The sequence below is a fragment of the Phyllostomus hastatus genome, unplaced genomic scaffold (genome assembly GCF_019186645.2).
Source record: "Phyllostomus hastatus isolate PE091 unplaced genomic scaffold, TTU_PhHast_1.1 phas_contig_159, whole genome shotgun sequence".
NCBI lineage: Eukaryota > Metazoa > Chordata > Mammalia > Chiroptera > Phyllostomidae > Phyllostomus > Phyllostomus hastatus.
The window spans coordinates 37,920,696-37,943,038 of NW_025333640.1; the positions used below are offsets into that span (position 1 = coordinate 37,920,696).

The following is a 22,343-nucleotide window of genomic DNA, read 5'->3' on the forward strand; positions in this document are numbered from 1 at the left end:
AAAGCCAGCGAGTCCCTCGGGCCTGGAAGACAAAGGAAAGCTCAGGGCCGAGCGGTGACGGGGTGGGTGGGAGCAGCGACTCGCGTGAGCTCGGGGACGTGAGAACGCAGCCCCCGCCCCCTTCTCCGCCCCCCGCCCCGAGAAGGCGGAGCCCCAAGGCCGCTCCGAGAAAGGTCTCCCCACGGCGCGAACAGCGGGTCCCAGGCCGCCGCACACGCCCCGGCACGGGCGGCGCCGGGCCCGCACGTTGGGGGCGGGGCGAGGAGGGGGCGGGGCTGGCGGCGAAGAAAGGCTGCGGGCCCGGAGGGGGCGGGGCCTGAGCCGCGGCGGGGCGGAGCCGGCCGGTCCGGGGCTGCTTGAGACAGTCATTGCCCTGGCGGCGGCGGCGGCGGCGGTTGGTCGGTGGGGGCTGGGGGAAGCGTGACCCCGGCTGCCGGGCAGTTGGAACGGGCAGTTCCCGGGGTCGAGCGGCGGATCGGAGCTGGGAGCGCGCCCCGGGCAGGGCGGAGCAGGCGGCGGCTGCTGGAACCCCGGGAGCGCTGGCTACGGCGGCGTCTCAGCGGAGCAAGTGTCGGGGGCTGAGATTCCGCGGCGGCCACGGCGGCTGCGGCCGAGGTAACCGAGGGGCGGCGGCGGTGGGAGCTCGGGACTACCGCCGGGGCGCGGACCTGACCCACCCGCGCACTTTCCAGGCTAGGACCCCGGTCGCCGCCGATCCTCTCTCTCCGCCGCGGGCCGGGAGGGGGCGGGATCGGTGCGCGGGATGCGGGCGCCGAGCCGGACCCGGATCCGGAGGCGACCCCTCCGCAGGGATTGGCAAGGACGGCGGGCACCCCTCCCCCTTCGAAAGACACACCCGGTGTCGGGGCGGGGCGGGCTGTCCCGGCGTCTGCGAGGGAAGACCTCGGAGGGTGGCTGCACCTCCGTCCGCAGCCCATCCACGGTGGCCCCCCTGTGGCTCTTCGGGGCTGCTCAAACGAAGGTGGTTCTGTGGCTGGGGATCCCGGAATTCCTTTTGTCTGTCAGCCGAAACCGGCGGCCGGAACTGTAGGCAGACACCCCCTGCGCCGGGGCCGTTGGCTCCTGGCCCCTCCTGCCTCGGAGGGAATTCTCCCCGGCAGCCGTTCCTCCGAGCGCCGGAGGAGATTGACTCCTCGCCCCCATCCGGAACCTTCACCTCTAGCGCAGAGCAAGGAAGGATTCACGTTGTTCTGTGTTTGGATTTATCATTCGCGTGAGATCATCCCCCTCCTCCCTTCTTTTTTTTTTTTTTTAACCCGTTGCCACCCAGCCTCCGCCATGGCAGTCATTCCCTAGATGTTGCAAACTATCAACAAAGAAGTGTGGCTAGTCAAGTAAACAGAGTCCTTGACTCGCTGGACTGGGCGGGTTAATAGAGCTTCCTTAGCTGGCGCCCGTCTGCCAAGCTAGTGGAAAGATCTCTCTGGCTAGGCTTAAGGATGTTACTGTGTGAGCATGTCTTCTTTTTTCCCCTCGTCAACAGTGAGGTTTGAAAAATCTAGGGTAACTTGGTGAAAATGTAGCTGTATGGGAATTATGACCACGGTAGAAGAAAAATACAGAAAGGAAAACATAATCAGGATGTCAAGGTAATTGTTGAAATTTTTGAAAGTGCAAAAATATGATTTTTGAGGTTAACTGGTAAGTTGTATCCTTCGATCAGTAAACTTTTAATGTAGATTTTTGCACTAAGATATTTTATTCCAGTTACTGGTGGAAATTGTTGATTACCAGGGTGTCTTATGAAGAGGAAACTGTGAAAAGGTTCATTAAGAATCTGTCTTGAAAAATGCACTTTATGAATGCTTTGCATGAAGAGATGCTAACACTGGTCTGTCATTTTCGCCACACAGTTGTTGCCTCCCTGGCAGTGGTCCACGTGCCCGAAAGTGGCAGGCCTGGTGGTGTGAGTGGCTGTCCTTCCCGGAGAAGTACAGAGCTCCCTACCTCCTGCGTACATGGGGTCTCTCTGGTGACAGTGACTGTAACGGACACTTTCTCTGATCTGATTTTCAGATACAGGAGTAACACTTGGAATCTGGAGAAGCATTTTGTACAAAGTGAAAGATTGGGCTTTCTCTTTAGTTTTCCAGATGCATTGTCTCATCTGCATACTTGAAAGACCCACAGTCACATAAACTCTGGTTGTTAGCCATGAAGCTGTGTGACCCATCAAGATAGAGAAAGGCTGCTGCTGAGCTTGGGAACCAGGCAATTTTTCACCCGTTCAACAATTAAACCGATACATTCTCTGCTGATACTCAAGAATAAAGAACCAGATAAAGTCACGCACATCCTGTGGACCGATGGACCCTGTGGCTGTTGAATCTCACTGTAGTAACTGGTTGCTCTGTCCTTCCAAGTTAACTTGATACGCAGGTTGCGTCCCAGCGGACGTGAAGACCTGTGTTGATGTGTCCCGATGTTAGCGAAGGTTGAAGACACGAAGCCTACTATGACTGACCCTTGGGAAGAGAAAGTCTGCAAAATGGCCCAGACGAGCTTACTGCAGGGGAAGCAGTTTTACTGTAGGGAGTGGGTTTTCCACAAGCTTCAGCACTGCCTCCAGGAGAAGACGAACGGCTGCAACAGTGCTGTCCACACACCGCCCCTCTCAGGGAATTCTGGGAGCAACGCTAGTGTTGTCTCTGGCAAAGGAGCCGCCTGGGGTGTGCTGTTGGTAGGAGGGCCCGGCAGTGGCAAGACGGCCCTGTGTACTGAGCTCCTGTGGCCAAGTTCACCTACAAGCTTGCAGAGAGGTTTACATCGCCAGGCTCTGGCCTTTCATTTCTGCAAGGCCCAGGACTCGGACACGTTGTGTGTCGGAGGGTTTGTTAGAGGCCTGGTCGCCCAGATCTGCCACAGCGGACTGCTCCCAGGGTACGAGGACAAGCTGAGGGACCCTGCCGTGCAGAGCCTCTTGCAGCCCGGGGAGTGCGAGAGGAACCCCGCCGAAGCATTTAAAAGGTAATGATGAGAATGGCACGGTGTGCCAGGTTCTGTGCAAAAGTTAAAATGGGTTCTGGATTTTTTTAGTTTTTTAAAAATTTTGTGGGGTGCTTGTACTACGGATGTAAATTTGGGGGATAATCTGTGGTTGTGAATAAACCAGTTGATTTGAATATTGAAGGAAACAAAATTTAAGCTTTGTTTGCACAGGCTATGGATTAAAAGGATGTCTTTTATAGTAACATTTGAAGCACTGTGAGAAACATTAGTTTTCAACTTTACGCCAATTATGTACTTACTCTTCCAGTATTACCTGTAAGTGGTTAGGGACACCTGTCCTTACGGTGGAGAAGAACAGTTAGCTACCCGGAATCCAGGCTGCATTTTTAGGAAGGGCACACTTACTGGGCCTGACTTTAGAGGAACTCTCATCGGAGAACCTACTATCTGTGTTTGCAGTGTTACTCCTTTAAATAAGGAAGGTTCTCTTTGAAAGAGACCACTGGCCATTGAGAATCCGAAGAAAGTTTACAAATGCACTTTGCTGTTTATTCCCTTCAAGTAAATGGAAATTTTGGTGATATTTTGATATAGGTGGTATTTACAAAATAATGAAAATTAGGCATCATTTTAGTACTTTTACCAAGTGATACCAAAAAAAATTTTTTTTTACCTAATCTCAATTACGCATTTTTCCACAGTAGAAGGAGTGGTCTAAGAAGTGGTTTGAGGGTTTTTTTTTTTTCCCTGAGTGATTCTGGAGTCAAAATGTGTTTTTAAAAAAATGAGCCCTTGAAAATAATTTTTTGTATGTTACTCGTCTGCTCACTGTAAAAGAAGGAGGCGGCAAATTGTTTTGCAATTGCTGTTGCCTCGCTGCTGCTTCGGTCACTTAGCCATGCACTTTCGTCCCCCACACGGTAAGCAGTTCTTAGTGTGGTTCCCCAAAGGGGCAGGGGCGTCCGCAGTGAAGGCGCGTGTGGGTGTGTGTCTGCGTGAGGGTCGCTAGGAGTCATCTGGGCAGGATGTGAATTGCTGTGGAAGTGATTTTGCTCTTTTGATGTCCTCAGATCTAATGGTATGAAATGTATGAATTCTGATGTGATGTGAAACTAGCAGTGACAGTAGCACGCAGTATGTGTGAGCCGCTGTTCTAAGAGCTGTGCCAGTAATAGTCCTGTGAGGCAGGTACTGTTGGTCCCATTTTACAGACGAGGAAACCGAAGCACGAGAGCCGAAGGAACTTGTCCAAGGTTACAGGCTAGTTAAAGGGCAGAGCTGGGGTTTGAAAGACACACGTATGTATACAGGTTTGCGATCACAGACATTCTTTGGAGGACTTAGCGGAAGAGGAGGGGTTTTGAAGTGTGTGGAGACCGGGGCGTGTCAGAGCTGTGGCCCGAGCGTGGTTTTCAGATCACCCGTGGACATGAGGAGTGGCAGTCTGGAGTGATCGTTGTGACTGGCAGTGTAGAATTCAAACAGGTGAGAGGTTTGTTAAAGTCAGCAGAGGGTGGTGTCTTTGAAGGCTGTGATGTTCCTGTAGACCTTTAAAATGTGTAAGTGCTAGCCAATAAAACTCAGGGCAAATCTGTTATCTTTTGCCGCAGGCAAAATATTTGGGTTAAAACTATTACATCATCCTTAACTCAGCGAGGACATCTGCCCAGGAGATGCCTGCGGCGCAGGTATGAGAGGCCAGGTGCGGCGGACGGTGTTCAGCATGCCGTCGCCGTGTGGAATCGGGTGTTGCCCTCAGTATAGAACTGGGCTTTCCAAGAGGCTTCAAGTCTCTCTACACAAACAAGTCATTTTTGTCAACTTAATGCTTTTTCTTAAGATACTGTCACTAGTTGAAGAGCTGAATTTCCATTGCTTATAAATCATCTCATCAGCTATTTGGATTTATTGACACCTTAGAAAATCACTTCCAAAGAGTATAACTAACCATGCACTTTATTTCATTGGAATTCATATTAAAATTCGACTCCTTTTAAATATTTGAAACCATGTCTGATAGCTGTGTATTTTTGATATGTCCTGATCCTGAGCAGATCTTTCTCGACAGTGAGATTCCGTACTCGGTCCTCTCCTTTTCGCTCCTGTGTGAATTTCCGTCATTGACTCACGAGAGAGAGCTAGGAAGCAGCCGCAGCGGGTGTGAGGTCACGCGGGCACCAGTTACCTGACGACCAGACGAACGGAAGCAGCTGACAGACGGTGTGTGCCCCGGTCTGCATTTTGGTGGAGAAAACCCACTGGGTCTCCTTGGGCCGCTGGGTGCTGTACCTTACCTCCTGCCGGAGCTTTCAAAAGCCTGGGTCACTTTTTATTTTTTTTTTATCATTAAAGTGATTAATCATTAAACAAATGAGATAATCTTAGTATTGGAACAACGGTTTCTGGTAATTCATGAGATACCTACTTCCTCTACGACTGTGAAGCTACGATACAACCACAGCCAAATGGACACGTGAGAACACAATTCAAAGTTAAAAAGAAACATTTTTGCGTAGTCTACGGTGGCATTTGACGATGTAGACCTCTACTTTTGGACAGATAGTCAAGGTTTCCTTGTCGGTTCTATTAGTGACTGTGACTGATTTGTTAAACAGGTCCTTGTGAGAGTTTTCATTGGAATGCATTTTATTTAGCCAGGGTCAGTATAGCGCAACAGGTGGACCGTGGGCGGAAGATCCTTGTTTTCCAGGAGTTAATATTTTGGGGGAGATGGAGATCAGAGTAGGTGATTATAATGATAGGGTCAAGGCTCCCGAGTTAGGGAATCAGGGGTGGGGTAGTGGTTTGGGGTCCTGTGCCTGGTTTAGCAGCACAACTGGAGATGGGTATTTCATCCAACCAGAAACTCCTTCCTGACCTCCTGTCCCCACTGTCGTGGCCCTTGAACCCACAGGAGATGTAGATTGATGTGGGAAATAAAAACCTTTGTTTTTCTTTGTTTGACAATCTGCAAGACCAGATGTGAGTTTTCTGTGCATGGTGTTAATTTTCCCATGTTGACTAAAAAGATTGTGTTCTTGTGATGTGGATAGGAGTTCATTAAACAGCTTCAGGGTCACCACAAATTAAGTGTAAATGGAATAAAATTGTGAAGAGGAATGAAGGACCCATGGTTCTAAACTCTGAGAGTCAGCAGAAATGTGGACATGGCGAAAGGCCAGTGTCTTGTGAGGGTCGGAAACAGGAAGTCTGGACTCTGACGTTTCTTTTTGATGTCGAATAGGAATCTTTAGATAGTGGCATCTCCTATTTATCTCCTCCTTCTGAACATTTATAGCTCTTCATGTGTATCTCGATAGATTGTAGCTTCTTTTGTAGTTATTTATGCATGTCTTCTGTTTTCTCCTCTGCTAGGCACATGCTTCTTCATGACATTATTCATGAGTGATTAATTTTTTATATTCACAGTTGTGCTTTGAACAGCACTTCTCATAGAGTAATTGCTAAATGATGATCAGCCGAAAGACTGAATAATGCTACTTAACTATCTAAAGATGTCTGAATCTGATTAAAGGGCAGCAGAAGCTCTTGCACATGAGAGGAAATAGGAATGCTGGATCATTCGGGTCAGTGTCACATGCAGACCGCACTGGTGTCGTGATTATTAATTTATCAGCCCGCTGTCTGCTCTTCGGCACGTATGTGTGTGGCACAGGTCCAGATCGTTGTAAGTGGCCCGACGTCCATCCTCCGTCTCAGCTGGCTGCAGGTGTCTTTGGCAAACTCGGTCAAGGGACGAGGAGCAGAATGGGACCAGAAAGTGTGTTTCCTTCTTACCCTCAGTTGTGGTTCTTTTCGAGGCAAAATACCCCCTTTCCATGGTCTGCCTTGTATACCTAATACCATGTAAGATGACTGTTCCTGAATGCTATCCATCCCTAAATGTTTTCAGATTAAAAGATTTTGTAAAAGTGTCTTTACTGGTCAGATTTGGAATAAAAGAAAAATATTATCTTCATAATCAAACTTCTACATTGCCTGTAGTCTACGATGGTTGCTTTCACTGAAATGTCTGTTGTTTCCGAGCTTTAACTGTTAAATTCCCTTTAAGACGGCCTTCCGTTCATTCAGCCTCTCCTACTTCCACTTCCTACAGTGAAAGGGAACCTTTTCTTGCCCCCCCAGATGGGCTCGCTCTTTCATACTTCGTGTCTGAGTGCAGCTTCCCTTGGTGCCTGGCACTATCTGTCATTTACGGAACTGGCCTTAACCTTGAACCCCTTCAGCGTAATGACGGCACCACGTGCAAGTCCAGTGTACACGCCTGATGTTAGCCACATTCTTAGCCCTGCCTGGCCGCGCTTTTATTCGTGCATTTCCTGATAACTCGGACTTCTCTTCGCACCAGAGAGAGTAAAGTGGTGCCCCACGGGTTAAATATGTTTTTACCCAATTCAGGACATTGCACACACATATCCAAATTATTGTTTGTTTCTTGGGGAAATAGAAAGGAAATTTTGACAATATTAGATTCTCATTCCTTTGAGGCAGTAAACAGTTGCGCTGAGTTAGCTGCTGTCTTTAGATGCCAGTGCATCCTAATTTGATCCAGCCCCTCCCCACCCCACACACACTCTGTTGTTCTGTCCCAAGACCATTTCATTTGTTTCCTCCTCTGTCCGGGAAAAGTCCAGCCATTGTTAATATAATGAGAATGGGTGTAATCTGGCAGCCAAGGAGAGTGGACTGGAATGCGCATGTGTGAATAATGACGACTTCACTGTAGTAGTCAGTGGGGGTGGTAGACGCTGTTGAGTGAGCGTGAGTACTGTGTGGCCGTCACATTCAAAATGACTGAGCGAGCAGAGCCATGAATCTGTGTCAAGTTTTGCGTTAAGCTTGAACATTCCTCTGCGGAAACTATTTGGATGATTCGGAAGGCTTTCAGGGACGATGCAATGAGTGCAGCACAAGTAAAAGTGTGGCACAAATGCTTCAGAGACGGTCGAGAATCTGTTGAAAGCGATCCACGTTCTGGAAGGCCTGCAACAAGCAGAGCACCTGAGAATGTTGAACGTGTATGGGCTGCAGTCAGCAAAGGTGAGCGACGGACAATGTGAAGCTGATCTGGGGATTCCTAAAACTACCTTGTCTGAGAGTTTTGATGCAGGACCTTGGCATGAAACATGCTGTGGCAAAATTCGTTCCACGGCTTCTGCTACCGGAGCAGAAGGAACATCGTGCTGCAGCTGCCAGTGACTTGATTCAAACCACTACCGGTGAAGGAGGTTTCCTCAAGGAGGTCATAACCAGAGATGAATCCTGGGTCTACGGCTGTGATCCAGAAAGGAAGGCCTGGTTGTCCCACTGGAAGGCGTCTGGTTCTCCATGCCGGAAGATGGCCTGAAGATGTTGTAGGAAGGTCAAGACCATGTTCACTGTGTTTTTTGATTGGGAAGGTGTTGCCCATCATGGGTACTCTCCTGTCCAGGCCAAACCGTAAGGAGTACTACCTCAATGTTCTGTATCGGGTGAAAGATGCAATACGACAAAAATGGCTACAGGTATGGGCAACTGGTGATTAGCAGCTTCATCACGACAAGGTACCCACTCATGCATCACGTCTCCTACAGAGTTTTTTGGTGAAACATCAAATCACCCAGGTGACTCAGCCCCACTACAGCCCACTTCTGGCTTTCCCCCAAACTAAAATCACCTTTGAAAGGGAAGGCATTTCAGAGCATCGATGAGATTCAGGAAAATACGACAGGGCAGCTGATGGCAATTTCAACAAAGGAGTCTGCAGTGTTTTGAGCGGTGGAAGAGATGCTGGGAGAACTGTGTGAGGTCCCGAGTTGCTTACTGTGAAGGGACTGAGGTGTCCTTGTCCTGTGAACAATGTTTCTAGTATCTTCTTCAGTAGATGTCTCTATTTTCCACAGTCCTGTCTAGATACTTTATGGACAGAGCTCTATGTCACTCCGGCTCCCATAGGCAATTTCAAACATGACCGTGTGCCCTGGCCTGGTAGCTCACTTGGTTCGAGCATCGTCCCGATACACCAAGGCTGCGGTTTGATCCCAGGTCACAGCACATACACAAACCAGCCAGTGACTGCATAAGTAAGGGGAAGAACAAGTCAGTGTCTCTGTGTCTTCTCTCCTTCCTCTCTCTCACATCAATAAATGTTTCTTTTAATTTTTAAAAATTAAAAAACATGAACATGTTTCCTATTCCTCTGAAACAAGAAAGCCTGTACTTTTATCTCCCCCTAAGCGTGCCTTCCTACCTCCTGGAGTTTGTGCGTGCGAGTGCGCCTTCCCCGCCCCTTCCCTCTCCCCCCTTTCAGAGGTCTCGCCTCTCTCTCTGCACGGCCACCGGAAGCTGTGGCGGCATGGCAGCCTCTGAACTCACTGCTCAGTCCATCTGTAGCCTTAGGAGATACGTTTCAGAACTGTTTCTCATTATTTGCCCTTCGTTCCTTTCAGAATCCCCTGCCCAACTGTATTCCTTGGTAGCCGTTCCTCTGGATTGCGCCTGGGTATTTGTCCAACAGAGCTTACGTAGATCTTCTCTCTGCATACTTAACTCCTTGAAAACATGGTGTTTACTTACATGGATACCATAGCAACCAAATCGGCATCAACAGCCTCTGTCTTCACTCTGATCAATATATGCCTTTTTCCTGGCGTGGCCCTCACGGACCTCCCAGTGCTCGAACCAGCATCTCTTCCAGCACATCTGTGCACGGACTCACTCATCCACTGCTCACATAAGCGTTCGGCGCCTGCTCTGTGCCAGGTGGGTGTGCTGAGTGACGGGGCCAAAGGGGCTGGCTAGCCAAACAGCACAGTGAACCAAGTGGGAGGGAGTGCACTAGACAAATAATGACAAAAGTAAACGTAAAAAGTGCAGCTTTGAGAAACGCTAAGCAGCAGGGACACGGGACGCTAAAAAAAGATGTAATAGGAAGCTTGGTCATTGTCTGGAAGTCTGGGAAAACTGAGTATTTAGGTGGTTCCATCATCATTCTAGTGTCTGAGACCCTTTCTACTTACAAGTGTGATCTGAAGACCAACAATACTGGCGGCACGTGGGAGGTCACGAGAACTGCAGGAGCTTGGGTGTACTGGCTCCGGACCCGCACCTGAGGTCCCCGCGTGTGTCCCGCGCCCACCCACGTTTGAGAGGCACCATCCCGGGCTCGATTCTCTCCTCCGTCTCCTGTTCTGTTGGAAGATAGCTAATCTTTTTCTTGGAGTGCTTCTTGAATTCTTTTACTCTAATCTAGAATTTTTATTCGTCTCCTCGTAGTTGGCCTGCTTCATTCTAGCCCATCCTCGTTCCCATCCCTTTGGTCGCCGCCGGCCAGCGAACCGCAGCGGAACAGGCTTTCTGCGGGCCCTCCCCCGGAGCCCGTGCTAATCTGCGCGGGTCGGGTTTCTCTCTGCCTGGCTTTAAAAGCTCCTGATAATTTGATTCTGCTCCAGCGAACGTATGTATCATGTTTCCAAACTTCATCTGGGCACACTAAGCTCATTTATTCTTTCAAGAAATATTCTTAAACATAACGAGAAAGTGTTCAAGTCGATAGGAGATAAGACTAAATATTATTTCCTTACTGTTTAGTAAGAACTTCATATACATAGTAAAGATTCAGCCTTTTATTTGTTGTCTATATTGCAGCCTTTTTTGGTTTTTAGCCCTTTGTTTTGAGCAATTTTGCTTTCTAAAGAGTTTATGAGTAAAATGTTTTTTACGCAGTGAATTAATTTGATTTCATGAAGCAAAATAAGTAAATACTCATTCTCTGCCCTTAGAAATCTTTGAGGTGTATTCTGACGAGTGGCCTGTCTTCACCCTGCGGCTACTGCCGCGGTGCCTTTGCCCGCACCGAGCGTAACCGTCTTAGCCCGCACACCAGCCTCTCCTCATGTCTCCTGGTGGCGGAGATACTCCTGTTATTCCTCTCTATTACACACGTGTGTGCCGAAACACCGTTCATGTAATGGCTTAATAAAATAGTATTAATTAAGAGAACTAATTATGTCTTACCTGTTGGTTACCTTGAGAAACGATTTGGATTCTTCCAGAAACCAGTGGCCTTTTACATCTCCAGCTGAAGATTTGAATACAGGAAACCGGGGTGCGCTGACCCATTCGCTCTTGCTCCTCCCTCCGCGAGCTCTGGCTCTGTGCCGTTTTGGCGGTTCAGGCCCTTCCGCTGGCGGGGGTGGGGGGGTGGCACACCTCCGCCTCTGCCTCTGCTTTTGGCGCAGCCCCACGCCGTGCTCGGGCCAGTGGGATGTTAGCAGACGAGGTCCAAACAGAGGCTTAACGTGCGTGCAGGCGGCCGGGCCTGTCCTCTTGGTGTGGCCACCCCTTTGAGGAGGACGTGCCCAGGCTAGCTCGTCGGCTGTAGGAGGAGGGGCCGGTGTGCAGCGGACCAGTCCCAGCCTGCAGTGACTCCGAGCCTGGAGTGGAACCACAAACGGACACAGGAGAAGCATGATGATTGTTATTTTAAGCTAAGCCACTGGGTTCAGGGTGGTTTCTGATATACCAACAACACGAAGATGGCTAACAATACAAAAACTAAGGATATGATGTTTTAGTGGGAACTCATTAATTTTCATCACAAAAATCTAGGTGGCCTCATTGACCCCTCAATCTCATCCTCCCCTCCACCCCCCACCCCTGCATCCATCAGCTCTTTTTGTTCTATCCCAAGATAAAACTGATACCTGCACTTCTCTCCAGCCTGTGACTGACTGCCACTCGCATTGTCTCCTGCCCAGACTGCTGCAGTGGCCTCCGGACTGGCCGTGTCGCTATTGTCCTCCTCCACAGAGCAGGCAGAGGGCCAGACCCTGTTACTCCCCCTGCTTTGCACCTGCCCACGGTCTCCGCGCTGCCCTTCCTGGACCCTGACGTGGGTCCGGTTCTGGCCAGCAGGTTTCTGTATGGCGCCTTGCTCTGGTCTCACTCGGGTGTGTGCATCATCTTCACTGTCCCCTCTCAGAGGGCTTCCCCTGTCCACCGAGTCTCTAGAAGACGTCCCAGCTGGTCACTTTCTCGAATCACATCACCACACTTTGTTTTCTGTGCCTTCATTCTCAGTGTCTTTCATGATCTGGACTTACTTTCTGCATTTGTCTGATCTGACTTCCTGCCCGCCTACTGGAATGAGCAGGGCACTGGCCTGTCTCGCGTATCCCCAGGGTTTAGAATATGGTGGAGACCAGATAACTATTTCTTGAATTAATGCGCTGTATTTTAACTTAAAACATTATGATTTGTCACATTGATAATGGGCATTTTATCATTTAAAATTCACATTCACTTAGAAAGGAGAAGAAACTTTTGTAGCTTCAGGCTCAGTTAAGGGGTTTGTTAAATTGCTTCTTTATAGAGAGAAACAGCTCGCAAACCCCTGGACCTCACAGGAATCGGAAGGGAAAACTAACAGCACCAAAGGGGAAGAAATGGTTGCAGGAACCCTTCCTCCCCCCAGCGTGCTTCCGTTGTACAGGAGAGTAATTAATTAAATAAGCGCACGCGCACCCGTTTGCCACATTTAAGTCTGGGTTTTCTGTTGTATTTTCAAGAACAGTAATTGGCGCTGGGAGCCCGCCGGGTCTCCCTTCCTAAGTCTGATCTGCCCACACCCCACGGGAGACCCTCCGGCGAGGTCCTGTCTGTGCAGTTTGCCAGTCCTTGGGGTCCACCGCGCGGGGAGACGCGTGCGTTCGCACGCGCTCCGCGACCCGCCCTCGCCGTGCACGCTGTGGGTCCGCACCGCGGGTCTCCGGCGCCTTCCCCTCGGCCGCTCACACGCCCAACGACCTTTTGTTGACGTGGGCGCATGTGAAATCTTAGCAGGTAAATTTACCAATATGCATTAATAAATTTAGCAAGAATAAACATGTTACCCAAGAACCCCCCCCCCAAATAGAGTGGCATTATTTTACTATTTTTTTTTCTGGCAAATCTTCTTACCGTTAGGCTTAATAAAAGACGGCCGGATTCTCCTGTCTGCTCCGCACGCAGCCCCCGGCGAGCCCCGCTGTGTTCTCGCGGGAGACGAGAGTGGAGAAGGCGCACGGCGCCTGGGTTTCCAACGGCCCCGCGAGGGTGCGGAGGGCGGGCGGCTCCTGGGCGCCCCCTGGAGCTCACCCTGCAAACCACCGCCCGCAGGATGGGGTGTGTGGTGAGCGCTGTTTCCGAGCTCCCCCGTGCTGGTACCTGGGGGTCTGCGCGGTTCCAGCCGACCGCTGGAGAGCGTGTATAATCCCCCCACTGGTGCTGGGCTGCGGTCGTTGCTGCCGTGTCCACACCCGCCTACGGTGCCTACGGTGCCGGCTTCCTGGCTGGGCAGCGGCGCTGCTGCGAGCGCGCTCGGGCCCCCTCGGGTTGTGCTCCGGGAGCGCGAGCACCGACTCCACGTTCACACTCGGGTGCGGTGTGGGTGGCGGGGTGGAGTGGGTGGCGGGGCGGACGTCCGTCCTCAACTGCGAGACCGTGCGGGCCCCCTCCCACAACCACGCAGCTCGTCCTGCTGGGGCCTCGTGTCCTCGGGTGTCCGTGACCTGCCGCGTCCCCTGCACGTGCTCCCTTGCCAGGGTTCTTACAGTTCGTTTGGTAAATGTGAACCGGCCTCTCATTGTTTTAAATATCTGCGATCCCGTGGCTTGCCATTTTGTGAACATTTTTGAAGTGTAAAAAGGAATACAGTCAAATAGATCAGTCCTTTTCTGTATGATGTCCTTTGTGGTTGGCCTTTTGGGGTCTTAACATTTTAAAACATGTCTTCTGCCTGATCCGGCAACATTCGTTGAATGGCTGCCTCACCTTCCACTGTTGACTTGTGATACTGACACAGGAAGGCGTGCACACACACACACACACGAATGTATGTATGTATTTCTGAGTTCTGGGTTCTGCTTTGGTCCATTCATTCATTCATTGATTTACCAGGTCAACATTGGATACCGGGAATCTACCAGATGTCATTCCTGATAGTGGGATATCTTAGCAAATAAAAAGTGGCACACATCATCTGTGTGTGTTAGAATGCAAGGACTGGTGTGGGTGGGTGGTAAAAGAATGAAGAGTCAGGAGGACACTGTAGAGCCCGTCACCCGGCAAGAAATGACTGTGGGAATGAGCCCCGAGTAGGGAGGTTGGGGGCACGGTGCTGGGTGGCTCGGGGACGGGGGAGCCATGTGTATAGTGGGGGCTGGGGTCTCTGAAGGACGATTCTGACCACAGCGTCCCAGCCCCGACCTGGGGGCTGGGTGGACACTGGGAAAGCCGGGGCGCCTGGCGGCAGGAGCGGGGAGCCCGGGGGTGAGCAGCAGGAGGAGGAGGAGTGTGGAGCCGTGCAGTGTATGGACCTGGGGGCTGTTGTTGGGACACTCGTTTTTATTTTCACTTTGAGAAGAGCGGAAGCCATTCAGTCTTTGAAGCAGGAGTGGCATTGTTTGTTCGGCCTGAGCGTGTAAGGGGTGGAGGCCCACGGTGCTGAGGGGGGAGCCAGGGGGCCAGGAGCTGGGGGTGCAGCAGTGAGGGGAGAGGCTGGGTGCTTGACCTTGGGCGGGGTGGTGCGGACAGCGGGCAGTGTTGTGGCTACATTTCCCCCGTTTTCCTGCCCAGGACTTTCTGACTGTGTGTCAGATAGTGTGTGACTGACTGTGGCCTTCCACGCGCGGGCTTTCCCCAGACAAGGCCCCCCTTTCCTCTGTCGGGTGGCCAGATGGGGCGGGGGCAGGCCGGGCTGGGCTGAGACCACTGGCTCATCACCCATGTTCTGGGGGGTCCTTCCGAGCTTCTGCCTGAGGTCTCTGAAGAGACTGTTGATGATTCGTTTCTTCCGCCACCAACAGTTATGTGTCCCGGTCCTTTATAGCTTCAGATTCTAGCAGATCTTCTTGAGGGAGGCGGGCTCTGTGTTTAAAGCAAGCAGTCTCCCTGGAGCAGAGTTTCGTCTCTGACACGTGGACCGTGGGAGACTCCACGCTGGCGGGTCCCCCTCGGCCTGGTTCCCGGCTTTTTTAAAAAGCACAGCGCAGAATGTAGCAAATGTGCTTTCGGGAAAACCCGCCTTTGCTCGTGACACCTTGCGTATATTTTTTGCCCTCTGCTCTCTAAAAGGGGTACAACTGGCCTCTGAAACACCGTGCTGGTTTTATCCCTTTGGTTCTGGGCCTCGGGGTGGGCCAACCTGATTCTCACGTAGTCCCCACGTGGAAGCAGTGGGTGCTCCCGAGTCAGCACGTGGCTCCCGCGAAGACATCGGCAGCGCGTCCTGGGCGTGCCGTGTGAGAACTCCCATGCCCTGGAGTTCTCGGTCGCCTTGTTCTCTCGCTTCAGCGGCCCTCCCCGTCATTCGGGATCTAGAATTCGCACTTCACCCGTCTTCTGCAGTTGTGCAGTGGGGGTTTGGGGCCGCTGCCACCCACTCCACTTTATCTGGCAGTAGGGGTCCCAGTGAGGAAGATTTTCCTGGTTCTTCGCTGTTTTATTTGCGTGTTAAATAATTTTTGAATGAATTTCATTTTTGTCTGCACAACACAAATACACTTCCTTTCAGTCCTTTGGCAGTTCTGCGGATCCCCATCGGTGGGATGTGAGCGCACGTTCTGGCTGCGGGTTCGCTGCTGGCCTCCGGGCACGGGGGGCCCCCGCGGTGTCCTTGCACTCGCCCCTTCGGACCCCTCCCGCCACCATTCCCACCTCCTGCCCTCCCTGCTGCGCCTCCAGCGCTGCTCACCTGCCTCGTGGCCTCGGACGAGGGGCTGACAGCGAAGGTGTGCAGCCCCCACTCCAAGGCGGTCGGGCGTGGCGATTGGGTAAACGTGGTCCCTGAGCTGTGGCCTGCCCGGCGGGGCTCCCTTCTCCGCCAGGGCCGGCTTTGGGTCCTCCCTGCTGCTGCGCCGAGGCCCTGACCCTCCGTGGGAAGGCTCCCTCTCTTCCTCTCGCTGGGTGACAGCGAGCCGCCCCAGCCCCTCGTCTGGCGCCCACAGTGTGAGTCCTGCTGGTGGAGGCCTGGGTGCGGGCCCAGCTGCTGCTGCCGCCGCCGCCGCCGCCGCCGCTTTCTTGGCAGACCAGAGTTCCAGGTTCCTCTTCAGCATTCTGCTACTTCCCCGTTTCTTATGCTTTGAAGTGTTTATTTTATCTCTGACTGGTTATATTTTTCTTTTTGTGTTCCTATTCCATATTTCCCAGCTGTACTTTAACAAAGGGGAAACGGTGCACGAGGGCATGAAGTCATGACAACATCTTGGTCAAAAGTGCAGAGAGAAGTCTTACCCTGCATGTGGGCCAAACTTCTAGCCTGTTTCTAGTTATAAGTTTTACTTACTAGATTTTAAAAAATGAACAAATATATAATATTTGATTTTTAACTGATTGGAGATAGTAATTACACTTTCATTGTTTTACCCTCTGTACCATGTGCTTTAATTTATTGGGTGGATAATTTTGTTCCTAAGAAAAGAAAATAGGGAAACAACCTATGTCCATGGCAGATGAATGGGTCAAGAAATCATGGTATATATATAAATGGAATACTATTCAGCCATAAAAAAGAAGGTAATCCAGCCCTGGCTGGTGTGGCTGAAAATATGGTAATTTTGTTTTTTCCCTGAAACCATTTTCAGGTAATTAAATGCTAAAAAGTTAGCGGCTTGCTAATTTAGTCAGGTTGCTCTAAGAACTTTGGACCTCAGGGTTTATACAACTTCCTGACATTTTCAGATTCAGTTTAGCATAAAAAAGAAGAGGAACTTCGAAACACCGAATTCTGTTCCCACTTCCGCCACTTGCGGCTTGCGTCACCGCGCAGGCCGCTCTCCTGCGCCCGTCTCCTCATCTGCAGCTCGGGGACGGTGACAGTGTGTGTGTCGCGGGGCTGCCGTGGGGAGTAGACAGGGGAGCCCACAGAGACCACTCCGCGTGGTGCTTCACACTTGTACACACTCAGCAAGTGTGAGGGCGACTGTGTATTTCCCACTTTTCCACTTTAAATATTTGGTTTCCAAAGGAAAGTAAGTTAACACACATTGTACACACACTCGATACAGAATACAGAGGCATCACGTGTCCTGCTCCCCAGTCCTCTAGCGCCAGGGAGCCGAGCTGCTTTAACATAGCCAAGGCAGGTCAGTCATTTTCAGATCAGTGTCCTGGTGTCCGATCGGGTGTTTAGTGCCTGAGAATTTTGGTCGGTGACCAGCTTCTAGGAACAAAGCAGCTTGGATGAACACAGCGCCGTCCACTAGATTTTGAATCAGCAGTTCTGGCTGCTGGTGTGTTATTGTAGGTTTATGAATGAGGCTTCCGTCAACCTTCACGTGCAGACTGCTGTGTCCCCGAGAGTCTCACCTCGCTCAGGTCAATGCCTAGAAAGGGTCTCCGGGCCGTGGGGCAGGTGTGCATTTAACTTTCTAAGGAACCGCCAAACTCCTCCACGCTGGCGATTTGGGCACGGCTGTGTCGCTGCGCCACGTCACTGGCAGCCCTCGGTAGTTTCGGGGTTTTCATTTCCTTCAGCAGTTCTAATAGGTGTCTGGTGGTGTCTTCCTGTGGTTTTCATTTGCATTTCCCTGATGAGTTAATTACAGGATGAGAGAAGGGAAGCAGTGCCAGCCAGAGGAAACTAAATGAAAAGGCCCCTGTATAATTGTGTCTAATAAAAGTCATTGAAAGAAGGCCGCTGTGGCTGGAGGGACACTTTGAGAACGGTGTCTGGCTGCAGTGGGCTCTCCGGAGGGGGGCTCGGGGAGGCGTGTGGCTGTCACCCTGGCCCAGGTGACAGAGGGGACGGTTGTGTGGACCGGGGCAGCAAAGTGCCAGCCAGCTGGCCGCGAGAGTGTTCAAGACGTGCAACACCACCGGACTGTTGGGTCGGGGCACCGACCTCTGCCCTTAGACTGGCAGGTAGAAAAGTGACAGCGGCCAGCACAGCAGCAGCCGTCCCATGGGAACGAATCAAAATCACACCTGTTATTTTGTCACCTTGGCAAAAAAACTTTTTTTTGGTGTGCCACAGAATTGTAGCAATTGCCGTGTGTGTGCCAGGAGGTGAAAGAGGCCGGAGGGCGCTGGCCTGGGGTGACGGTGTGACCGGCGGGATGGGTCTGAGACCTTTACGAAGAAATGGGGACAGGGCGCGCTGCTGAGGCGGCTCGGGGGTGCCGTGGGCCTGCCCGGGAAGAGCGCAGTGGTGGGCGGACTGCCCGTGCACTGTTGTCACGGCTGGGCGGGCGTGTCCTCCGCTGCGCCGGCGGGCTGAGTCCGCACCGCGCTCCGCACGCGGCACGCGGTAAGTACGTACACGTTGGAGATGCGTGAGCACGGCTTTAGTTGTGAGAATGTCATGTCAGCTGCAATGTAAATTCTGTGAGCAGGAAATATATTCAGTGGAATGATACCCAGTAGTTTATTCCCTGCACTGGAATTTGAAAATCCGTCTAGAGGGACCTAGCCTGCAGTTCATCTGTGCACCGTCTTTCCAGATAAAGTCTGTGTGACCAGCTGGCCTACAGTGCAGCCCTGTTGTAAGAGAGACGGTGATGCAACACTCCTGACTTCTCCGGAACCTTTGCTATTTTCCTTATTGTTAGAGTGGTCCCCAAATTTGTTCTCCCCCCTTTGCAACACATTCTAGCTTTGTTATAAACAGTTCAAGCTTTGTGCCAATTCAGAAGGTTGGAGAAAACTGAAATACGGTTCCCTCACATTCCCACTGCTCTTCCTTACCTGTGCTGAATTACTGAACTCACACTCACACACTCGACTGTGGAAAATGTGATTGGCAGTGCACGCTAGTTCAGATAAAAGCGAAGTGAGGAATTCCTCCTTAAAGGAAGGAATCGAAACCTGTACAGTGCTTTCACGCTAAAACCTGAGTTCACCTTTGAAGCGTGTTTGTACACGTCCCTAGCGGGTAAGCCTCCTGTTTGCATAACAAAGGTCCGCGCCAGCGCCCACGCCGCTCACTCTGCTTGTGCGGATGTGCCTTCCAGGTGTGTTCTGCTCCCCCTGCTGGGCGTGAAGCCTCCGCAGCAGAGCCTCTACCTGCTCGTGGACTCTGTGGACGAGGGCTGCGACGTCGCCGGAGGCGAACAGACGCCCACCAGCCTGTCCGGGACAGTGGCGGAGCTCCTGGCCGGCCACCACGAGTTCTTCCCGCCCTGGCTGCTGCTGCTCTGCTCTGCCCGGAAGCAGAGCAAGGCCGTCACTAAAATGTTCACGGGTAAGCACGACTCCTTGCTGCCGTCCTCGGACGCCCTCGTCGGTGGCCTGGTCCGGGTGGCTCTTTCTTGGAGGAGCGGGCGCGGTGGGAAGGCCGGGGCTGCTCCTGTTGGCTGTTCTCAACGGTGCTTTGTACAAGTTCTATTGACAATGAGCCACAGGGTGTTTTAGGATCCTTTAACCGTTGCCTTTCTCAAGATTGTTTTCCTGACTTCCTTCATAAATGTCGGGGGTGTTTCACGCCGCCTAGCTGCCCTTCCTCTGTGGGGGTGTGCGTTTATGGCGCAGGGACGGCACCGCCGCCTGCCGTGTTTGCTCCGACTCGACCGAGCATCTGGAGAGCGGTGGGCACGCTTCTCAAACCGCCAGTGGCAGCTGGCGAGGTGGCCTTCCCGTGTGGGAGGAGAGGCGGTCCACAGCCTTTTGGGGTGCCTCCCGAACTGTGTCCTTTTTGACACCCTTTCCCGATATGGGAAAGGACAACGTGTGTAAATAGTGTGTAAAAGCACATGATCAGGGTTTTTTTAACTGAACTATTTTACTTTTGTTACTAACACGATATAGCTGTGATTACTCCTGTTCAATTACGTAAAGCATTCTGTGTGCTTTGTAAAATGAAAGGAGTGTAAACAAGGACCACTCGCAGGATTTACAGTGTAAGTGGAGAGAAAGCAATGAAGTTAGTTATTCGCTAAGTAGCCACGTCAGTTTTAAGTAGGTCTGTGCATTTTACAGTGTGGTAAAACCTAATTGATCTGTACACGTTTTCTTAATAATAAAATTGAACATAAAAGTACTAGTATGTTAGGTTTGGCCGGTGTGGCTCAGTTACTGGGAGTGTTGTCCTGTGGACCACAGGGTCACGGGTTCAATTCTCAGTCAGGGCATGTGCCCGGGTTGCGGGGTTGAGCCCTGGCTGGGGTGTGTATCGTAACACAACCAGGCGATGTTTGTCTCTCTCTCTCTTCCTCTGTCCCTTCTCTCTCTAAAAACAATGAAAAAATGTCCTTGGGTGGCAATAAAAAAATATATATGCTTTTGTTCCATCTATGAACATGGCATTTCATTTATTCAACATTTTTCTTAGATTTTTCAGTTATTCTTATCTATGTCCTGCACATCTCTTCCTGCTTTTTGCTAATGTTTTAAGTTGAAATATGTGGATTTTGAGTTGAGATCTATGTGTCCGAACTTAAAATTGTCAGGTACATAACCCACAGAGCAGTACCATTAAGGTTTTTGCTGTGTCTAAATCAGTTTCATCTGCTCGTATCTGAGCATGTAACATTCTGTGAAGAGACCCCCTTTGCTGGGGCGCATACTGTGCTGACCAGGAGCAGACAGCGTCAGGTTCGTTGCACGAACAGCCCCTTCGGCGCTGAGCAGGATTTTTGCACACACGTGAGGGTGTGGTCACAGGCTGCCAGCTGCCGACACTTGTCCCGGGACTGAAAGAACAGCAGCCTGTTTGAAAGTGTTTTGTGTATAAAATATTAAACCTCAAAGACTTTGAAGATGTTTATACATATTTAGTTTACCTGATTCAAAAGTGATACACGCTCTCTATAAAGACTGTTTTAAACGACAACATACTCAAGTAGCACATCATTCAGAGATGAAGTGATAATCACTCTCGAACACTCTGGATTGAATTCTGTGTGTGTTACCCCCCCGGTTGAGATCATGCTCTAGGTCAGTTCAATTCTGCATTGTAAATTTAACATTTATAGATCTTTCAGTGTCACTGTATTGTTGTCTTCTTAGTATCTATTTTCATGGATACATAACTTACTAGTATACCAGTATGCCAGCATTCACTTAACTTTCCTATTCTCGTGCTTTTACGTTTCCCCACACTCTCACCCCACGGAGTCCTCAGGACAATCAGTGATGCAGCGAGTGCCAGTCTGTACGGACTGGCCCAGGTCCTAGCGTCCTGTCGCTCTGCTGTCCCCAGCATTGAGGAGTCGCACACCCTGATAAATGTTTTAAGGAAGAATACAAAAGTGGTCGAACATTGTAGTAAGTCATTTATCTTACCCTGAAACTTTCGAGCCTTTGTCAACCTTACAAAAATATTTTAAAGTGCTTTGATAGCAATGTATCAAATGGTGTCTGTTCAAGAGAAAGGAATTACATGTAAAATGGGCAGAAGTTGCACTCCAAAAAGAAGCACTTATTTTCAGCAACTTTAACTCAAGACATTCAAATTGTTGATTAATAAATATTCTTAGTTCTATATTAAGGAACAGATAACTATCATTAGTGATGAACACTAATTGTTTCCGTGTAAATTCATGTAACTAAGCACATTTCCATTTGGAAGCTCTTTGTTCTTTTAACTGTGAGCATTTCATGTCTGTTACTTCCCTAAGTTTTCTCTCCTCTCTTTTAGAGTCAGTCTTGTGGCCCCGCCCACCAGCCCTCACCCCGTCCAGCGTCCAGCACTCACATTCCCCTTCACAATCTTCCCCGCCCATTCCCATCTTAATGAGAAGAGCAAACTTCTGGGTCAAAACAGTCCGAGTCCTTGGCCTGTGGCTTGCCAGCCCTCCTACCTTGGGCAGTTACACTGACCTGTTTCAACTTTAGCACCTTCATTTTTAAAGTGCAGAGACCTCCCTCACAGGCGTGACATAAAGAGGAGTTAGGCAGGATAAGGGCTTGAAGTGCTGCTTTAAAACTACTGACTGAATGATCTCTTTGTTTCTTGGGAACTGAACCTGTTGCTATGGAGGTGTAGCCTCGATTCCGTCTTAATCATCTCCAGTTTCAGCCATGGTATCTTCGTTAAGTAGGTTTAAATTAATAGATACTGACTCATAATAGGTACTATAACCTTTCATGTAAATAAATCGGTCAATATCGAAAAGATCACTTTGGAAACTTTGAAACACTGTAATATGTAAGATAGTTACTTTTTAAAAAATGTTTATTAACAGCATTCCACGTGTTTCCCAACTTAAATTGTTTTAATGACTTCATAAATCCAAGAGCAAATGAACACACAGAAAAAGGTTTTGAGGCAAGTTATTGTACCTTATACCATTGGTAAATGTAGAGGGATATAAATTTCTATAAATGTTTTAAACTCTCCTTAGATCAAGAATGCCTTTTAATCATTAACATTTATCTTTTGAAATTAATTCTATTGA

At 50.3% G+C, this 22,343-nt stretch overlaps 1 protein-coding gene across 2 annotated transcripts in view; it reads left to right on the forward strand.

The window, feature by feature from the left end:
* The first annotated feature begins 336 nt into the window (after positions 1 to 336).
* ANKRD50 (ankyrin repeat domain containing 50) overlaps positions 337 to 22,343 on the forward strand; it is a 31,631-nt gene continuing 9,624 nt past the window's right edge. The window contains exons 1-3 of one of the 2 annotated variants that reach the window (XM_045831108.1): positions 337 to 615; positions 2,038 to 2,988; positions 18,960 to 19,189. In XM_045831108.1, coding sequence (XP_045687064.1) covers positions 2,444 to 2,988; positions 18,960 to 19,189 — 775 coding nt within the window. In that variant the 5' untranslated portion in view covers positions 337 to 615; positions 2,038 to 2,443. The remainder of the gene's footprint in view (positions 616 to 2,037; positions 2,989 to 18,959; positions 19,190 to 22,343) is intronic. The other variant, XM_045831109.1, reaches the window with a different exon arrangement.